The 22052-nt window shown below is 42.2% G+C and overlaps 1 protein-coding gene across 3 annotated transcripts in view; it reads right to left on the reverse strand.

The window, feature by feature from the left end:
* Window positions 1-602: 602 nt before the first annotated feature.
* The window catches only part of RGS9 (regulator of G protein signaling 9), an 82874-nt gene continuing 61424 nt past the window's right edge, over window positions 603-22052 (reverse strand). Inside the window, exons 15-20 of one of the 3 annotated variants that reach the window (XM_075178050.1) lie at window positions 20326-20464; window positions 20160-20242; window positions 13419-13533; window positions 9252-9751; window positions 8279-8457; window positions 2582-2697 (exon numbers count right to left, since the gene is read on the reverse strand). In XM_075178050.1, coding sequence (XP_075034151.1) covers window positions 8313-8457; window positions 9252-9751; window positions 13419-13533; window positions 20160-20242; window positions 20326-20464 — 982 coding nt within the window. In that variant the 3' untranslated portion in view covers window positions 2582-2697; window positions 8279-8312. Of the gene's footprint in view, window positions 2698-7816; window positions 8458-9251; window positions 9752-13418; window positions 13534-20159; window positions 20243-20325; window positions 20465-22052 lie in introns of those variants that run through there. The other 2 variants (XM_075178049.1, XM_075178051.1) reach the window with 2 other exon arrangements.

Raw genomic sequence — 22052 nt, forward strand, 5'->3', positions numbered from 1 at the left:
TAATTAAAGCCCGTTTGAGAGGCACTTGCTTACCCGAAATGGAAGTCTCTATTGGAACACCCGCTCCGGATTCTTCTGTCTCCCGCATGCATGCTCAGAGTACCGGTTAAAGTCTTCCTCCAGCAATGGATATCGGGATCTTAGTTCCCATCCAAGTCGGTGGGCTGTAGATTTCCGTATAGCCAGTGAACGGCCGGTATTGAAATAAATGGTATAGAGCCTCCTGTGCGGAATAATAGACCTCCGGTCTCTATGAATTGAGACGTGTAGATACGGGGAAATTTAATCTACAAGACTTTAACCGGTACTCTGAGCATGCATGCGGGAGACAGAAGAATCCGGAGCGGGTGTTCCAATAGAGACTTCCATTTTGGGTAAGCAAGTGCCTCTCAAACGGGCTTTAATTACCCTTATGAACATATGCTTTTTACACGCGGAGGAGACTTTCCAATTGTAGACCTATTATACCGTCCAAAACGGTCCTTTATTCAGTTCAAGTGCTTTAGTGTCCCACTGTGATATTCAAGCCGACGGATCCTTTCTACCTCGGCTGTATATGTACTATTGCAATATATATACACACTGACTGTTTGGAAACTATCCCCACTCCGGCTATTCATGCATTTTTTGCTACATATATCTATTGACTGTATGGAAACCGACTAAACGAGCTTCTAACAAGTATGGTATAATTGGAACAGCAACCATCAGATGTGCAGATATTATTCAACCCAATAAATGTAACATAGGTGCACCTTATCATTGATACTCCTTTAAGATGGGGATTTGCTTGTTTGTGTATGCATACTGAGAAACATCCATGTTTTAAATATTGTTTTAACAAATTTATTTTTAAATCAATTCACATTGTATTTCCAGTGTTTTGGAGGATTTGATATTCTACTGCGATTTGTTTTAGTTATAGTACTTGGCTGCTCTCCAACTCTCCCTATCCCCATAATATACATGGGCAACGCTGCATGCACTACTGTTAGGTGCACGCAGCTCTCTCTTTTCCAGCAGAGCCGTGTGAAGCGGGGGTATGGTCCAGCCACAATCAATTATACAGTGCCCCAGGCTTGGAGGGGGGTTTCCAGGCACTAGGAAACCACTCCCGCGGTTTGCCTATGAGATATGTAAAAAGGGGGATGTTGGAAGAGTAATTGTCAATGTAAAGGTGGTGTCCCCAATGGAGCACTGAGGTCACATACTAGTTTACCATTTGTACCCATGTAAGATAGCCATGCAGGGGGATTGAACTGTCAGTCCTTACCATCATATACTCTAAAAGCAGTATTCTGTAGAACGTACACTCAGTGTATACATTCATTGCTGTATCTAGCTCTCTTAGAGGTCTGATTGTCAGTTTGTCTTCTAACTTCCTCTATAGACATTTTGTGTGGGGGTATAGTTCAGCTATATGGCGCAGGAGAGGACATAATATATAAATAATAAAAAAAAAAAGAAAATCAGTTACTAAAGTACTACCTAATGGGGATACAAGGGAATCATATTATTGAAGAAAAATTAGATAAAGTATATATATATTTTTAGTCTCTCTGGCTCCTAAAATGTCTTATAGAGCAGGGAAGGGGATGACAGGGGCTTGCTATTAAGATTATTTTCCAAAGTAACATTTATTGTGAATGGTTTGTTACTACAGTAATCAAGTAAATTGGTTCCCAGTCATTGCTCTATAACCTGAGGCTACCAAGAGAGTTAATACTTATTTACTATGAGATTGCAAGCAACCCTTTAATGCTTCCTAAAATACCAATGTTTAATACTATTGTGAGTACCCCCTTTAATATTCCACTTGAACTACTTTTTGATACTCCGCTCGCTAGGAAATACATTAATACCCGGCTCAATAATGTTGATAATTTCGTTACTTAATACTTTTTGTCCCTATAGATAGCAGCACCTTTTGATTCATATCACAGAGTACCGCCCTTTAATTCTTCTTTAGTCACTAGTTAGTTCCCACCAAAATTCCTTGACTAGTGTGCAAAGAGCAAATCCAATGGTCATGGATGAATTTTTGCATTATCACCTGCCTGGAACACCACTTTAGGATATGTGGGAGCTCAGTAAAATTTATAGGGACTGTAGAAATCAGGAAACTGTTAATCTCATTATTATCTTACTCCTTTGCCCTAAATATAAACCGAGTCAATGTGGAATAACTGACTTGACTCAAACCCAACAATGTGAGAGTAGAACGGACTGTGAACAGATAATTATACAACAAAGACTGTATCAGGCTGCAAAACATTTAACCCCTTAACCAACAGAGGGGCTTTTGAACCAATCTCATTTGAATAGTAAATTATTTGTGATTTTTTTTTTTTTGGTTCTTAGTACTGTGCTCAAGTGAGAGAGGAAGCTCCGTCCCCCGGTGGCAGTGAACTGGTTAATGGTTAAAGGCGATTTGTTGGATTCGTTGCGTATCCTAAAGCACTTTTGTTCGATTCAGAGAAGTTTCCCGGCCACAGTGCGGAGCGACAATGTCCCCCTTCTGGGTGCCCTCGGGCCATGTGCTGTTACCCTGCTTTACCTTCCTCTATGACGTTCTCCCAGGGACAGATCACCTCCTGAATGGAGTCCTTACAAGCCAGCTGGCTGTCTTCCTCCTCCTCCGAGTCAATGGGATAAATCCGACACTCAGCTGGAATATCCACTTTAATCTGGAAAAAGCTGCAACCAGGAACGTTAATTAAATTATGAAATGAAAGACAGTTAAGTATTACTTTACCAGAATAAGCCATTCCTTTCCAGGAGCACAGACTTCTGGGTAATTCAAGTCACATAGCAGCCATTTCATACCAAGCTCTGGCATTCCCTATTCTATTCTTACAAAGTCTATTCTCTTGTAAAAGGAGTGGGTCACCTGCGTATTGCTCCAGGGGAGTGAAGCCAAAAAATCTCCTTCACCCCGTTTCAGAGAGACTTTTTCATAAAATGTTTCTGCAGCACGGTGGCTCAGTGGTTAGCACTTCTGTCTCTCAGCACTGAGGTCATGAGTTAGATTCCTAACCATGGCCTTATCTGTGTGGAGTTTGTATGTTCTCCCTGTGTTTGCGTGGGTTTTCCTCCAGGTGCTCCGGTTTCCTCCCACACTTCAAAAACATACTAGTAGGTTAATTGGCTGCTATAAAATTGACCCTAGTCTGTCTGTTGTGTCTGTTAGGGAATTTAGACTGTAAGCCCCAATGGGGCAGGGACTGATGTGAGTGAGTTCTCTGTACAGCGCTGCGGAATTAGTGGCGCTATGTGAATAAATGATGATGATGATGCTGATGTACTTTACAGCAGCCCTCCTACAACTGCAGTGTGCAAGAAGCTTTTACATAGGGATAACACTTTACTCATGTATAGCACCACCTTCAGGATACTAGCATGCACTGCAGCCTGTCACTGCTTTTGGTTTGCAAAACATCAGAGCTGTGAAATTGACGGGTATGTGTCTCGAACTCTCTACAGGGTCTATATATGAAGAATGGCAAATTAGATCACGTTAATTATCATTTCTTATCGCAATGATATGAAATTAATTAAGGTGCCAATTTATTCAAATTGATTAGCTCCGACAGGAGCCTGTCCTGGCGAATAACCTATAGTACAGGGAACGCAATTACTATCACTCTACTAACAGGTTCTTATGGCCTGGCTGAATTTGTGAAGGGGGGAGCACGAAGCCAGCTGGGGAGGGACGTGCTCCACATAAGATATGACAGCAAACGCCATCTTACATTTTTTGGAGCTTGAAAAATAGAGCAAAATCGTAGTACCCATAGATACCTATGGGGACTGGATTTGCTATTTAAATGGCTAGGACCGCAGCAGATATATCTAATATCCTCTAATATTAAATAGCCTTGAAACTTGAAAATGCAGCAATACCCCTAAACTGCAGTTTTCAGGGGACTTAAAGCTCTTCGGAGGGTCATAAATAGGCTCCTACATCTCTAGCTGTCAGTGTTTTTGCATCAGTCGTTAGCTGACATATAAGGAGTTATTTTTCATGTCTACACCATACTTACCAACTTTAGAAAGTTGGTTTCAGGGAGCCTGCCGTGGGAGGTGGGCGTGATGGGGGGCGGGGCTCCAAAATGAGCGTCATTTTGGACCCGCCCCGTGACCTAATGACGCAAATGCGTCATTGCCAGCGGGGCGGGGCGGATCCAAACACCGTGATTCACCAGGAATCACGGCGCTTGGGACCTAATTCTGCCCACTTCACTAGAAAGTGCGCACTAGTGAAGTGGGCAGATCCGGGAGATTGCCACACTCTCCCGGGAGTCTGTGAGACTCTCGCAAAATGTGGGAGTCTCCCAGACATTCCGGGAGAGTTGGCAAGTATGGTCTACACCCACAATGCTATTTTACAGATACACATGAATACATTCTAATTTAAAAAGGCTTTTACTGTACTTTCTTGTCCTGTATAGTGACAAATCCATATGTATATATGTATGATAGTGTAGAGCAGGGGTCGGCAACCCCCGGCACGCGTGCCAGGCATGCGCAGAAGCTCCGTTTCGGCCATCATTGGCTGCTTTACTGAAGCAGCTCCAACCCAGGTTTCAGGAGAAAGACGAGTCTACAAAGGTAAGTAAGAGCAGCAAAGTGAGGGGCACATATACTTGGCATACTTTGTATTTGTGGGGGCAACTGTGGCATATTATATATTTCTGGGGGCAACTGTGGCATGCTATGTATTTCTGAGGGCAACTGTGGCATATTATGTATTTCTGGGGGCAAATATGGCATACTTTGTATTTATGGGGGCAACTGTGGCATATTATGTATTTGTGGGGGCAACTGCGGCATGCTATGTATTTGTGGGGGCAACTGCGGCATGCTATGTATTTGTGGGGGCAACTGTGGCATATTATGTATTTGTGGGGGCAACTGTGGCATGCTATGTATTTGTGGGGGCAACTGTGGCATACTATATATTTCTGGGGGCAACTGTGGCATACTTTGTATTTCTTGGGGAAACTGTGGCATACTATGTATTTGTGGGGGCAACTGTGGCATATTATGTATTTGTGGGGGCAACTGTGGCATGCTATGTATTTGTGGGGGCAACTGTAGCATGCTATGTATTTGTGGGGGCAACTGCGGCATATTATGTATTTCTGGGGGCAAATATGGCATACTTTGTATTTATGGGGGCAACTGTGGCATATTATGTATTTGTGGGGGCAACTGCGGCATGCTATGTATTTGTGGGGGCAACTGTGGCATGCTATGTATTTGTGGGGGCAACTGTGGCATATTATGTATTTGTGGGGGCAACTGTGGCATGCTATGTATTTGTGGGGGCAACTGTGGCATACTATATATTTCTGGGGGCAACTGTGGCATACTTTGTATTTCTTGGGGCAACTGTGGCATACTATGTATTTGTGGGGGCAACTGTGGCATATTATGTATTTGTGGGGGCAACTGTGGCATGCTATGTATTTGTGGGGGCAACTGTAGCATGCTATGTATTTGTGGGGGCAACTGCGGCATATTATGTATTTGTGGGGGCAACTGTGGCATGCTATGTATTTGTGGGGGCAACTGTGGCATGCTATGTATTTGTGGGGGCAACTGTAGCATGCTATGTATTTGTGGGGGCAACTGCGGCATATTATGTATTTGTGGGGGCAACTGTGGCATGCTATGTATTTGTGGGGGCAACTGTGGCATACTATGTATTTGTGGGGGCAACTGTGGCATATTATGTATTTGTGGGGGCAACTGTGGCATGCTATGTATTTGTGGGGGCAACTGTAGCATGCTATGTATTTGTGGGGGCAACTGCGGACATATTATGTATTTGTGGGGGCAACTGTGGCATGCTATGTATTTGTGGGGGCAACTGTGGCATGCAATGTATTTGTGGGGGCAACTGTGGCATGCTATGTATTTGTGGGGGCAACTGCGGCATATTATGTATTTGTGGGGGCAACTGTGGCATGCTATGTATTTGTGGGGGCAACTGTGGCATGCTATGTATTTGTGGGGGCAACTGTGGCATGCTATGTATTTGTGGGGGCAACTGTGGCATGCTACGTATTTCTGAGGGAAACTGTGGCATACTATGTGTTTCTGGGGGCAACTGTGGCATACTATGTGTTTCTGGGGGCAACTGTGGCATACCATGTATTTGTGGGGGCAACTGTGGCATACCATGTATTTGTGGGGGCAACTGTGGCATGCTATGTATTTGTGGGGGCAACTGTGGCATGCTACGTATTTCTGAGGGAAACTGTGGCATACTATGTGTTTCTGGGGGCAACTGTGGCATACTATGTGTTTCTGGGGGCAACTGTGGCATACCATGTATTTGTGGGGGCAACTGTGGCATACTATGAGTTTCTGGGGGCAACTATGAGGCATAAGATGAATTGGGGACACAATTATGAGGTATGAAGTGAACTGGGGCACTACTGTGCGGCATAACATTTTTTTGCTGGTCCCTTACTGTTAATATGATATTAGCCTCATAAAATGAGACATATATATATATATATATATATATATATATATATATATAGCCGAGAGGGGAGGGGGCGGCTACCACCTGCTTGGTGGCCCGAATCCCCACTAGAGACCTATCTTTGAAAATAATTTTAAAGGTCATGTGACTGCAATGGTCACATGGTACTCGGCGGGCTGCTGGATATCTTCCCATGCTGTGCAGTGGAGAATAAGGTAAGAAGAAGGTGTGCTGGAGAGGGGGCATTTGTGACTAAAGGTGATGGAGAGGGGCATGTGTGACTAAAAGTGCTGGGCAGAGAGGGGGCAAGTGTGATTATAGTATGTGGGCAGAGGAAGGCACGTGTGATTAAAGCATGTGGGCAGATGGGACATTTGTGAGCAAAGCTGCTGAGCAAGGGGGCATGTGTGAGTAATGCATTTTTCTGTAAGAGGGTGGCCTGGTGCATTTCACCTGCTAGACATGCCCCCAATGATGCACTGCCATGCCCCAATTGTACAACCACTTGCATGGCATATTTTTTTTTAGCATGCTTGACTATAAGGGGGGACACATGAAATTGCTGTACTGGGGCCATGAATTTCTCTAGGCGGCCATGTATGTATGTATGTATGTATATATATATATATATATATATATCACACCCAACTGGCACACCTGGGCTTCACTAGATTTTAGCCGGCACTCTGATAGAAAAAGGTTGCCAACCCCTGGTGTAGAGGGTGAGAGAGATATCAGAGCCTATGCTTTCCAGTTGCAGTTTATTTTCACAATCTGTCTCCCAGAAGTGCATGACCCGTTGGTCATACTTTATTAAACACCAAGCACAGGCTATGCTGTAACATAGTGATCACAGATCCCTAAAAGGCACACATTAACTATATACACTATACACATTTTTAAACGACCTGATCAAACTTGAATGCAGCTGGTTTTAATTTTGCTCCATCGGACACTTGATGAAAGGGTTTTGGGTATAGTTAGTAAGCTTTCAACAGCTATAGGTGATCCATATCTTTATCAGTCTGTTCTTTTGAAAGCATCATAATTGTGGACTGCTTTAATAGTCCACACAACTTTCTTTTTTTTATTTAAGTTCAGCTCTCTCATTAAACTACTACTTGCTGCATTAATGGTGTTACAGTGAAAAATGCTAATTGGATATCCTCATCATCATCAGATATTTATATAGCACCACTATTTCTGTAGCTATGTGCAGAAAACTCACTCACATCAGTCCCTGCCCCATTGGGGGTTACAGTTTAAATCCCCTAACATACACACACACATAGACTGAGAGAGACTAAGGTCAATTTAATAGCAGCCAATTAACCTACTAGTATGCTTTTGGTGTGTGGGAGGAAACTGAAGCACCCGGAGGAAACCCAATGGAAACACGGGGAGAACATACGAACTCCACACAGATAAGGCCATAGTCAGGAATTGAACTCATGACCCCAGTGCTGTGAGGCAAAAGTGCTAACCACTGAGCCACCACGCTCCCCAATCCTCATGGTGTTAACTCTCCCAAAGGCTCACCAGAAATTCTTTCATTAATTCCTATTCAAAACAGCGGACAAAGTAATCTATTTTACTGACCTTTAATAACGTCATTATCTTTTACTCCTGCTGAATGTGTTGACATTTTTTCAAGGTCTCAAAACTAAATGTAAAAACTACTTAACAGGACCCAGCAGGCCTATAATATTCTGGGGGACGGGTGCTATTGATGCTGCAGTCCCCTAATCGGTCTAGCAATCAGATATGGTGTTGGCAGCTCACCGTTTCATGCCGTAATTGGTTCATGCAGCGATGTTCAGGTGGGAAGGGAGCTGGCGGTCAAAATACACAGATGGAAAAAAGCTGGTGACATCAGAGCAAACATGGTGAGACCTCCAACATGCATGTGCCATGCAGAACACAGCAGACTTTCCACGTGCGTGTGAACATAAACATGGACGCTAGTAAAGCCAAAGAAACACAATGTAATTCCATGCAAATGGCCATGCTGAAAACACTGGGAGAAAATGTTATTCCTGTTTTGTCCACCAGGTGTCAATAATTATACAGAGCATAGCTATGTCCCCTACCAGAGAGATCATCTAAAACACTGGAAACTAAGCAAGGGTTCTGTGGTAGGTGTAATGCTTTGTTGTTACATGGCAATAAACACAAACTTTTATATTTAAACTTAAATTTGTCCTTAATGAACATGAAAAATAGATATATATGTAAGTTATCTGATATTACTGGCAGGTGCATGACAATATCTCTCATAGTAGGCGGGGCTGACCTTTGGCATACTGAGAGCTAGACAATCCAAGAATTACAGAACAAGGCACATACCATGATGAATTATAATTATGAATTATTATTATGATGTTTATAGGTAAAAGGTTTGCTGTAACAATTTATTTGGGATGTTTCTCAGTGACTTGGGATGTGGGAGGAATTTTCTAAGATGTTTAGGAGTATACAATTAGCACCTGGTAAATGATTTCTTAATGAAGTTGGAAACAATGGAAAGTTCAAACCGTTCAATAAATCCTCTCGACAACATATCTACATATTAGTAAAGCATAATACACCTATAACTACTTCCCTGTATCCATCAACTACAAAGCTGGAAATTGAAAAGGGATTGGTTTTCCCACCCACGATGAAGCACGCCCAATCTTTATGTATTATTTATACCGTGATCACTTCCACTCTAGATATTCCTCAGATAACATGTGGTGGGATCGCCTAAACTTACTTGGTCACCTTCTTCGACGTCTGTTGAAGCTGCTGCTCGAGCTCATTTAAAGGTTGCACTTTGCCGTGGTTCACCGCTGGGCACTTGGGAGAAAGCGTGGCAAAAACCGGGGAACTCGAGCACCCCCTTTTCAAAAGCTTGCTGAAAGACAACGTCACCTTGGACTTCTGGGTCGTTTTGATCTCCAGTGGAACAGATAGGTGGTTCCCAGACTCTGACCCGAAGGACACCTCCGTGTTGTCGGTGGGAGAAGGGAACTGGTTCTCGGAGTCATACGCCCTGTTGGGTTCCCACTTCCTCTCCACATCCGGAGTACTTTCTATCGCTACGCTAATAGGGGAAGGGCAGGTGGCACAATTTGGCAAGGTGATGTGTCCAAGGGAAGGGGTTGAGAGGTCCATTGCAGGGTGGCAGGACAGGAAGGGACTCGTTGGGGATGGGGGAACACAGGTACCGGTGTAAACGGTCAGGTGAGGAATTGGAGCAGTGTAATGGCACAACTGTAGGAGAGATCAGAGGTGGGTACAAGGTCAACTACAAACTAAGATTGCTACAACATTGTAATTTACAGAGAAGAATATGTCAATTACTTGAAAAAAAACACAAAGCTGCCGGGAAAACATTAATTAAACCCATGTACATTTCATTGGTGAGGTGCAGTACCTTATTAGAGCCTGTAGGTGGCCTGGCATCCCGTTGTTACTCCTACTGGCTGTGGTATGGTAATGCACCTAGCAATAACAGTACCCAACTTTAAATGGCAAAAATGAACCAGCCCCTGCACACAGTGGTGTCCGCTATTTTATGTCATGAACTGATCTTCAAAAGAACGCAATTCACTAGGAATCAGTGACGTCACTGAGGCATGAAACAAGTGTCTCGCCGATGTTGCTGGTTTCCAGTAAATTGATAGGACACATTCTCCTATTGGTTCAGTAAGGAGCCGTAGGACATAAATGTATAAAATAAAATAAAAAAAAGGACAAAGAAATAGAGACAAAAATGAAAAATGGAAGATGTTTATTGACGTGAGAGACATGAAAATGAGATGACAGGAAGTGATGTCACAGTGAGATGGTGAATGGGAAGGATGGAGGGTCCTTTATACAATGAAACATAATATACTATCTTGTATCAAACATAAAGTATTTCTACTCTGACATTTAATATGAAATAACCTAATAAAAAGATACTGCCGTCTATAGACTCAAGACCAGTTTGATGTCACATTACCCAGCCTGACACAGCTGGGCTGTCCTACTGACCACAGAAATGTGAATGACTTACAGCGACCTCTATAGAACTATCCTGTGCAGGAGGATCATTCCTGACCTCTATACACACATTCCCAGTTAATAACGGACAAGCTTGTTATTTTACTCGTAGGTCAGGAAAACTTCTCAGGATACTTTGTCCTTTTACTGTACAGAATTAACATACTTGCCTACCCACCTGGAAAGTCCTAGAGATTCCCGATTGTCAGGTGGCTCTCCCAGACCCCCGGGAAGGTAGGTCCTTCCTTTGGATCCCACCCACTTCGTAGAGAAGTAGGTGGGACGGCGGTCTCAATTATGTGATTTGCAGTGAGTCGCGTCACTTTGCCCCCAGGCGAAATGCACTGGGGACAAAATGATGCAGTTCGAATGCATCACGACCCTCTGCTCTTGACACTTAACCTTCCGTTAGTTAATTATATATATGTAAGTATATATTTATATATATATATATATATATATATATATTGGAGACAATTGCCAACAGTGTATTTTAAAACATTGCAAGGCAATAATGTGAAATAGATATCTATACATATACATTTTTGGGGGTTTTTAAGATGATTTACTATACATTAGTTGTATAGTGTCAGTCCTGTATTATGTTGTTTCCTCTTTAGTGGTTTTGGCCCTTTGTGCTGTGGAATCCACAGGGCACAAGTTGTACTAACAGCAGAATAGCTCATTAACAGCCAATACCCTCTGGCATACCTGGGCCGGCCGCTTCCCATTGGCTGGAAGCACATGACACAGCCAACAGCAACCAGACAGAAAATACTCCTGCATGAAAGGCCTCTTTCCACAGTCACATAACTCAATTTATTAGCTTGCACGTGCTGTAATGCTGTATCATTAAATCACGGCTAAACATATTGCCTCCTTGCTAAACTCTATTATGTCATCTGGTCAAATTTCCCAGGCAGTTAAGCAGCTATCTGATCCACCAAACTGGTGACACAAACCATAGACCTATCTCTTAACAGCCTATATTATCATGAAACATGTGGTCATTCTCAAATCAGCAGCTTTTACAGAACAACAAATTTCCTTAGCCCATTACAATCTGGCTTTCGACCAAACCATTTCCACAGTAACAATCCTATCAAAAATCTGTAATTAAATGCAGTGCGGAATGGAACATAGAAAACGGATTGGTGAAAGTTTCCACGATTTTACAAAAAGGTTTTGATTCTGCGGATTACACTGTAGTGTTAAGCAGTTTAGAGTACTTGGCTACAAAACAAAATAATAAAACACAATCCAAGTTATTTGGAACAAAGGCCAAACTTGAATATGTAGTACCACTGGCCTACCTATTAGGGCAAACACCAACACTAGTTTGACAACAGCGTTCCTATATAAATATATCATGGTTTATGGCTCCATCCTAAACTTTTGTTTGTTTGGTTGTCGTATAGATACCCTGACATACAAAATGTGTTTCAAGCTGGGTTTGCTGTATAGCGACAACTCCCATAGCTAGAAAGCTGATCACACTACAGATTCTGATGCCTATTATAGACTAATGAGATGTAGTTTATGGCAAAGATCCCAGATCCACCTTGGCAAGCTTGGTAGACTTTACAACTCAATAATTCACTGTACGCTTTGCATATTTAGCTTTCAAAAGCTTTCTGGGCAAATAAACCAAATACCTGAACAGACTTCTTAACACCTGCAGATTACAGTACTTACTACCTAAGATCTACTTCCAGAAGATCGCTTATGGTTCCTAATTTCTATAAGGAGTCTGTCTGCTCTGCCTTCTCCTACAGAGTTCCCCATTTCTGGAACAACCAACCTTAGTGACTTATATCTGCCATCTGTCTGAGATATTTCAAAACTTCTCTTGGTCTGTTCTATAAAAATGTTTATGATTGTAATGCATAATGCCTTCAACCTGTACCATTCCATATAATGTATATGCTTACTCTTTCTGGTGCCTTTCTGTGCTTCTCAGCCACGTCAATGGTCATCAGACAGAGCTGTGGGATATGACGTGGCTCTTCTGTGCTCCATGAGTTGGATACAACTGTATCCGGACAAAAGCATTGTGCCCTATCCCAAGGCTACAAGTAAATACATAAATCTGCTTATTGATATAAATAAATTGCTAAAAAAGACAGAAGGGAGCCTGAAGGATAAAGCAATGCAGTTAGTAAAAGTATCTTAGGTAATTATACTGCTACCACACATAAAATCTCCTCTTTAATAAAGAGACAACTAAGGATTACTGTGAACCCGCAGGGTTCCAGAAGACCCCTGTTATCCATGTCACATCATTTCACTTACAGGGGAATAACCTCTGTTTGAAAACAGATGACTTCAGAAACATTACACACAAACCCAGACTACAGAAGTGTCAATATGATCATGCCACTGATATTGGGTAGTGCTTTACATGTGTTGCACTCGTGGTTCTCAGTGGGAAGACTAACATTGCCATATTATGTAGAGACCTGATACAGCTAATTACATAATGGCTGCCTTGTATAACAACCCTAGTCAGGAAATCCATTACATCTTTAACTTGTCTTAGTTTTAATGTACCCATCGTCTCTCCTGCGCTCTATGAGATACGGCCTGCTATGCCTATGACTCATTCATTGAAGAGTCCTGATTTATACTCAGAAAGTCATAACCTTTCCTTCAGGATAGTCAATAAAAAGAAAAATATTTTTGGGCCAGCAAACGCTTATCTAACAGACTGCCCTAGAAATGCAAAGCAGTGGGGGCACCTTGTGGCCACAATGGGAATTGCACTAGTAACTCCAGTTAGTTTTCTTGCCCTACAGGATTCTCACTCAGGGCATAGTATTGGTGGGGTCCCAGTCTAAGTGGGTTTAGGAGCCTCCTGTTTTAGTTGGTGCCTCCTGTCTAGCTTGCTCATAACCTGGGTAATATCCACGGTGTTGGCGGCTTCCTTTGCTCGGGCCTCTTCCTCCAGCTGTCGCAGGATCACCGGGCTTGGGCTGGACCTCCGATGCCGGCGCATGAATGGAAAGTTACTGCCAGGAAAAAAAAGATATATATATATAATAAGTACAATAATGACTCTATTAATTATTGTATTGAATATAATGTATTATTTTATATTTCAAAACTACCATTGTACATAATATAAACCCACCCTGCTGTAGATTATAGAGGGGATAATGGTCCTTCCAGTGCAATAAGGATATTAGAAACTATGAATACCGCTGTATGTTAAATAAAGCATACATGCGTGGGTCCCACCTAAAATCAATACCCAGCACTGTACAACCAGGGCTGGTTCCCGCTAAAGCACATAGGCAAACCAAGGGGAGGGGGGGAGTCCCTAGTACCTGGAAACCCCCCTCCAAGCCTGGGGCACTGTATAATTGAGGTAGCTGGACCCTGCTCCCGCTTCACACAGCTCTAACACCACCTAACTGTAGTGCACGCAGCATTGCCCATGTGTATTATGGGGATAGGAAGAGTTGGAGAGCAGCCAAGCATTGTATAAAATTATAGCCACGCCCCCATGCATGCTGGTCACGCCCACTGGTGGGGTGGGGGGGGGGAACCCCCTTCTACAAAGGTGGGGACAAGTGTGAGGTTCCCCTGCTAAAGTGTGACCCAGCACCAGGCTACACAGGCTGTGATGGTGAGACTATAAGAGGGGAATCTGCAACGTGGGGTCCCCTTGTCATAATATGAATCAGACCCAGCCTGGTCAGCACAGGGCCACAGTCTCTATGGGGAGAAACCTGCAAAAAATTGACCTAACCAAGAGACTACCAGGCCTGTGCTGAAAAATGCTTGGGCCCTTCCTCTCTGAACGGGATGTCACTGTGCCATTGCATGTGCTCTGCCTACTACAAAGCTTAAAAATGAGCTATGACAAAAGGTTAAGATTTATATTTTTAGCTTTGTATTAAGCAAGTTAAGAGAAAAGATACTAATGTAATGTATGTATGTGAATTTGCATACCATTTGCATATTTTTATCCTCGAGGTCTTTTAAGTTTTAAGTAATGCCGTAGCGCTACCCAAACAGGAGACAGGGTGACCTTATTTATCTTAGAGCATAACCTCTTAGTGTTAAGGAGTCCTTATAGACATTAATGAGCTTTAATGGGCTCATTAAATGGAATACGCAAATTTAGCGCCTGGACCAATGTCATTCAGTGCTTGGTGTTCCTAATGAGTAGTTATCGTCGTATATTAAGGATTTTTATTTTATCCCTTCTGGACTACATTGTGAAAGAAGATCAAAATGGTAATGTTAATGGGTTTAGGGGAGTCTTTACATAAATACATTTTCAAAACCTTTGTATGTGTGTTTCATTTTGTAACTTATTATACAGTAGTATAACGGGAAAGGTCACAGTGTTCTAAATTCCTTTGTGCTGGAACCACTGGGATGGTAAAACAGCAACTCTGTGGGTTTGGACATTTTTTTAGAATTACCACTACAATTATACCCAAAGCCCGCGGGTGCCAGGAAGCCCGCGGGTGCTCACGGGGATAGCAGTCTCTTGACAGTCGGTTATCTTGCACGCCCCTCCCCCCCCCAATAAAGGCTACCGCCCTGTGCTGAACAGGCAAGGTCTTCTTTACATTATGACCAGGGAACCCCACGCTGCTGGTTTCCGTTAAAGTGTGACCCTGTTATAATGTGCATAGCCTGGCGCTGGCTAATACTTTAGCAGTGGGACCACCTGTGCTTCGATGGGAACCACACCAGGCTAAATAGTGCCTGTTGCTGGTTATTTCATAATTTACAAATTGTTTATTTAACAATACAAGATATGACAGTCATCATTAACACAAACTGGCGCCGGACTTACGGACACACAACAAGCGCCTCCGAAAACGCGCGTCTGAAGATAATTTTTTACTCCCTAACAAGAACACGTCTCTAAGGGGCCTTCGTAACGTGCCTGCCCATGCCCTTCCTGTACTGTACGGCCCTTGCACCTGAACATGGCGCAAAAGGACGTGCGTCCAGAAAGTCTGAAGGTTTTTATAGTGATTTCTAACATCCTTTTAAAATTTACATGGGGCTACGTTACTCCATATATCCTGCAGAAAAATAACCAAGGGACTGGATTCTTCCTGGAGAAAGCTCCGAGGAGGATAATGTCCTGTCCATACACAGAACAGCAAAGGAAGAGCTGTCATAAAGATGAATTATGAGCACGTAGTACTGACCCAATTGTAAAGCGCTATGGAATCTGCTGGCGTTATATAAATAAATGTTGATGATGATGATGACGATGACCCTCTGTAGACATTGATTTAATTGCCTTCAACTTCTACCAGTGTTAAGTTGGTAGTGCATGAATAGTATATGTTTGGAGCACATCTCCAGAAAATAAGTAAATTAATTTAAACAGGTGAAGGAATAGCAGTAGTGTATCCTTGGAATAAACCATTAAAGACATAAATGGGCAAAAATCACTGGTCAGATTGATCTGCCACAAACTTTAGATGCTATTTAAATGTCAACAAGGAGGCCAAAACAGTCTTTCCTAAAAGGATTCAATACAGTTGTTTGGCCTATAAATGGTGTAGTAGAGAGAACAGCGTAATTTTTTGCATCAGTTGAAGCAGCAATCCCGTGATTTATGTTTTTTAACATAAATCATTGTGGCAGACTATAAGAATCTTGTTAATAAACATTTTCCTTGGTTAGTTTCTTCAGGCTGCTATTAATGATTTAGAAATTTTGCAGTTTCCACAATGCTATCTGGCTACCATGACCATCACAGTCACATGGTGTAGCGAGCAGAGAGGCTTTGGAATGCCTCTCTGAGCTCTGTCAGCACTGTATATTTTTCCCCATCCTTCTCCCCTCTCTGCCATCACATGACATCGTACTTAACATTGTGACAGAGCCACTTAAGAGAGAACAAAAATGTCTATGAGGGTTTGCTGCTTTAGATGGGATTATACTCACACATTGTTTGTCACTATAATATTTTCTGTGCTTAGTATTATTTGGATATCTGTAACAAATATGCCTAAAATAATATTATATTCTGGGTTTTTCTATTAGGCCGAACTACAAGCAAGCCTCATTTCTCCTGCTGGTTTAGTAGAGAACCCTATCTTCGGTCTGCTCAGGATAACAGCTGTGACACTGCTGGGAATCTGTGTGGAAAGCTGGTGATTCGGAGGGAAAGAAACTTCAGAACTTGGAGAAGAAGTCCTGGGAAAAGAGAGGAGACGCGGGACATATCCGCCACGTGAGGGCCCTTTCATGAGCTGTTCTCAGCCACTGGCTGGCCAGGGAATCTGCAGACACCATGTGCAGACAATTATACTGCAGGCCTGCAAGACTTTCTGTTTGATGAGAGTCTCTCGCAGGGAAGAGAAGAGGCACAACAAGAAGAGCAGATGTGGCCAGCAAGGAAAACAGCTCATTTTAACCTTTTCACTGTCGCTATGGACCTTCAACATCAGCTACTGCATTAAGTCACAATACTCGCTCAGCTACAACTACCAGAAATAAAAGTGTATTAAATGACTATGGCTGTACTATCGTATTACATGAATCTACAGTACCTATAATTAGGCCAGCTGATCAGTTCTCTGATTAAAACAGGCAGAAAGTCTTAGTACTGTTACCCTACAATACTGAATCCCAATCATTTGCACCCTCTGTTTCTTTGACATAGTCGAGGTAGACTCTGTTTTCCTGTACTCTCGCTGATCAACATTTAATCCCATTTACTCACAATTTGCCTCTATTCTCTCTAGTGTCCATTCCTGGCTACCTGATTGCAATTTCCGTTCTCTCCCTGTCATCTTCTATATTCCGTGTCTTTCATGCCTTAAATGACCACGATCCGGGTTATTCTTTGCGTCACCTCCCAGCTCCGGAAGTTCCATTTCTAGAATGCCTGATCTACACTACCAGCAGGGAACATAATAACCCACACACCAGCCAACCTCAATCCCACTGCAGCCTGTCACCGATAGTAGAAGCAAGTAATGTGCTGCAGTCAATGGGTATAATAATATGAGGTCTTGATGGGGATCTGCTCTATGGGGGAGATACAACCAGAAAAAAATATACGCATTATGTCTCCGGAAAGGCCATGGAGACACCCCGCTTGCATTTTTTAAATGAAATATCCGCTCATTTTTGCTCGCGCCCCATAGAGCTGCAAGCAAATATAAGCGGATGTTCTCAGGAACATTGCGGCTAATTGAATATCATGGACATGGGCACAGGACATGGCTCTGTACTCTGTAGTGGGTATATGCATAGCCCTGGGCCTGTGCAGTATGCTGGACATGGAGTATAGTCATGGATGTGTACATAGTGGACACAGGGCATGAACATAGAGCAGCACTATATGGATAATGGGCTCAGGACATGGATCTGAGCTGTACGGACATGGAGTTAGGACATGGATCTGAGCTGTACGGACATGGAGTTAGGACATGGATCTGAGCTGTACGGACATGGAGTTAGGACATGGATCTGAACTGTACGGACATGGAGTTAGGACATGGATCTGAGCTGTACGGACATGGAGTTAGGACATGGATCTGAGCTGTACGGACATCTAGTTAGGACATGGATCTGAGCTGTACGGACATGGAGTTAGGACATGGATCTGAGCTGTACGGACATGGAGATAGGACATGGATCTGAGCTGTACAGACATGGAATTAGGACATGGATCTGAGCTGTATGGACATGGAGTTAGGACATGGAGTTAGGACATGGATCTGAGCTGTACGGACATGGATCTGAGCTGTACGGACATGGAGTTAGGACATGGATCTGAGCTGTACGGACATGGAGATAGGACGTGGATCTGAGCTGTATGGACATGGAGTTAGGACATGGATCTGAGCTGTACGGACATGGAGATAGGACATGGATCTGAGCTGTACAGACATGGAATTAGGACATGGATCTGAGCTGTATGGACATGGAGTTAGGACATGGAGTTAGGACATGGATCTGAGCTGTACGGACATGGAGATAGGACATGGATCTGAGCTGTACGGACATGGAGTTAGGACATGGATCTGACTAATGTACCAGAAAGCTACTAATGTAATTATTACCTTGCCCTACTGCATTCTAACTGGGGGTGGGGCATATGACATTATGATGGTGTATAGAGGACCCCATCAAAACTTCTAGTTATGTCTCTGCAATCGACTTTTCATATCCAAACACGTTTTATCCTAAAGGATTCAGCCCTATCCTGGTTTTCCTACATCCTTTCCAACTGCTGGTTGAGTGTCCCCTTTGCAGGTTCTTCTTCCTCTCCATTTCCTCAGCTCGAGTGCCCCAGGAATCATTGCCGGGAGCCCTGCCATTCTCTCTTTATAATTCTCGATTCGATTACTCAATCAGCAGCTTTAGATTTTAGGATCATCTCTATGCCCAACACTACACCTCCTCAAATTAACTATTTCCCTCTCTACTGACTATCACTACAGTCTTAACTGCCTCTTCTGTGAGGTCCTCTCTCTTCCAGAAATTGAATCTGACTTTTGCTATTTCACCTTAAGCTCAAAAATAGATCTGTTATCTGCCCTTACCTCTGCGAGGTCACCCAGATACACCATTGTAGACAAGACAAAAAAAAAACCTGCATTGGGCAAATATTGTGTCTGTATTGTGACATTTTTATCCAGAGTTTTCAAACAAATTCTGGCCAGTTCTTGTAAAAAAATACATACACTGATTTCTTGTAAGCACTTTGTATTATAGCTTGTAACACACAGAAACAACCACTGGGTGGAAGCACTGGCAAGGAAATGTTTCCATGCACAATCTTTGGAATTAAGGGACTGACATCCTACACTGTCTTCCTCTCCTTTTATTATTTTTCATATAACTGGGCTGATTACATGCTACTCAGAATGAGGCCTTAAACATAGCAAACCGGCTTGTTCAAAATTGCCCTATTGAAAGCATATAAATAAAAGACAAAAAAAAAAATACTTTTCAACTATTAAAACGTTGCCTTCACCTCAATTGTGTTATTCCCTGACACTCACGCCAAACACAGTGGTAAATTTATCAAGCTGCGAGTTTTCAGCGGGTTTGAAAACTGGAGATGTTGCCTATAGCAAACAGTCCGATTCTAGATATCATTTATTTAGAACATTCTACAAAATGACAGCTAGAATCTGATTGGTTGCTATGTTCAACCAATCAGATATGGCATTTACCTAGTGTTCTCTCTATATCTTCTATAGCAACCCTATTTTCTGCAACACTTAACTATATGTTCATGTATCAGATAGCATTAAAATGCCATTTTGCACATGTTTTTTCTGTTTAAAAACACCCACGTTTTACTTTTGTTTTTTAATTAGTTTTTATGATGGCTGCTTAACATCAGGTGTTTTAGTGAGCAGTGTGTGTCTTGACACAGTAGTGTGCATGTCAATGGAATGACAGTAACTGCGCATGGTGCATTCGCACTACTGTCAGTGGGTGCCCTTATATGTCTTCTCAAAGGACAAATTTTGAAGAGACGTTCGGAGAAAGTGTCCACCAACATTCTCTTAACAAGTGCTCTTTTATCCCCTGTGTCTGCAAGATATAGCTGTTCTCTGATTGGCAATTACAGCAGAGTTTGCTGGCTACTCCTGTCACACAGAGCGTGATTGCACACCGCGTCACTTGCCTTTTTTTGGTCTCCTGCGGGACGACGGCCTTGTTGAGCATCTCCTTGTAAATGGGGGATTTCAGGTACCTGGCATATGAATCCTACTGATAGAAAGGAGAACATAGTAGAAAATGCACAGGGGAAGAGGCGGAGGTGTGTGTTCTGCCATATAATAAGTCCAAACCTTTTTCATCAACATATAGATGTGGGTTTGTGCTGCGTCCAAAACATAGCGATGAGGGTGCTTCAGTCCTTTCACTGTGATCTCCATGGTTTTGCCGTCGATATTAATCCAGCGTCTGGCACCTGGAGCCAGGAAGAGCCTAGAACAGGAGAGGGTTAAAGTAGAAAATATAATTCATTCAATTGTCACGGTCATTTAAAGAGGGAGCACTAAGGAGAAGATACATTTCTAATGTTAAACCTTTCTCTCCAATAGAACAGCAGGAGCCAAGCACTGGGGAGAAACTTCCTATACTCTATGGCTACCAGAATTAATTACAGGGATAATCTCCAAATTCTCCCTGGATTTTGTAATTCTAAATGAAATTATCATAACAATATTTTTCCCCCATCCAACCCCTTCAAACACTGGAAGAGTACCACACAATGCCTAGACAGTTTAAAAACAAATGAAAGAAGTCTAAATAGATTATATCCCATCACAGGTGCTCATTTATTGACCGTGATCCCCAGTCTATCGATCACTTTGGTTATAATCAGGAACAGAGGTACCATTAGACAACCTGATGTGGAAGTCAAATAATTGGATGAAGTAAGCTAAATCGCTTAATATTGTTTTACCACGCGATTGTGATTAATACGCCACGTATAATGACGCAATCGCACAAATTAATAACACGCACATTTACATTCACACTTACACTTGTAAATAGTACACATTTAATACAGTTCCAGCACATATTCTTTTATATTTAAATGTAATAGACTTAGAGGTTTAATATAATAATGTTAAAACTACATGTTTAATGTCATTTTCATCTGCACATTACCATCAGGAATCCGCTACTATTGGTGAAGCAATCGCTTCCTGCGATCGCTAGTTATGGAAGATAAAGAATTAATTCTCAAAATGATATTGTGTTTGGAATGTAAATAGGGTGGTTTAAACTGGATTAGGTCAGTTTCCTTAGACTCACGTGCTCAGCTGTTGGCGTGAGCTGGCCCCCACCTTATCAGAGGAATCCTTTGAACTGACCTATGATTTGCATTGTACTGGACCGACCTGACCCCTGGACCAATGAAGGAAGACCTTAGTTCTGAGTTTTCAGCATATCACTGTGTCTAAGCAAACAAGGAGCTAATGTACTGTCACCTTACCTTGATTATAAACTCAGATGCGCCCTGTTATCATAGAAGAGCAAGCAACCTTTTTTTATTATCCACTTAAGAGTTCCAAGGACCCTAAAATATTTGCTAAAATATTTGGGTCAATCCAAATTTAGTATATTTTCTTTATAGGAAACATAACTGAATAAAGAAATACTTCCCCTAATACATGTTTGTAAAGACCTATGTATATATTTGTAACCTCTGAAAGTAAACAAAATAACACGTGACATATATCGGGCCATGAGGAACCTATAGTGATTATGTTTCAAACCTAGGAATCAATATAAAGTAATAAAGTTTCATATGCATAGGTGCTGGAAATTATATTGGGCCTGATTCATTAAAGAAAGTAAAGCAAAAAAATTTGTAACTTTGCACCTTGGCAAAACCATGTTGCTTTGGAGGGGAATGTAAATTTAAAATGTGATAACAGATTTATAGTTGAGGCAGAGTCTGTCCTAGATCAACTTTATATTTCAGTGTAAAAATAAATCAAGTATGTGTGTGCTAAAAAATCAGACAGTAATTAACTTATGTGTAAAATAATAAACTAATTTG

The sequence above is a fragment of the Mixophyes fleayi genome, chromosome 6 (assembly GCF_038048845.1).
Source record: "Mixophyes fleayi isolate aMixFle1 chromosome 6, aMixFle1.hap1, whole genome shotgun sequence".
Taxonomy (NCBI): Eukaryota; Metazoa; Chordata; class Amphibia; order Anura; family Limnodynastidae; genus Mixophyes; species Mixophyes fleayi.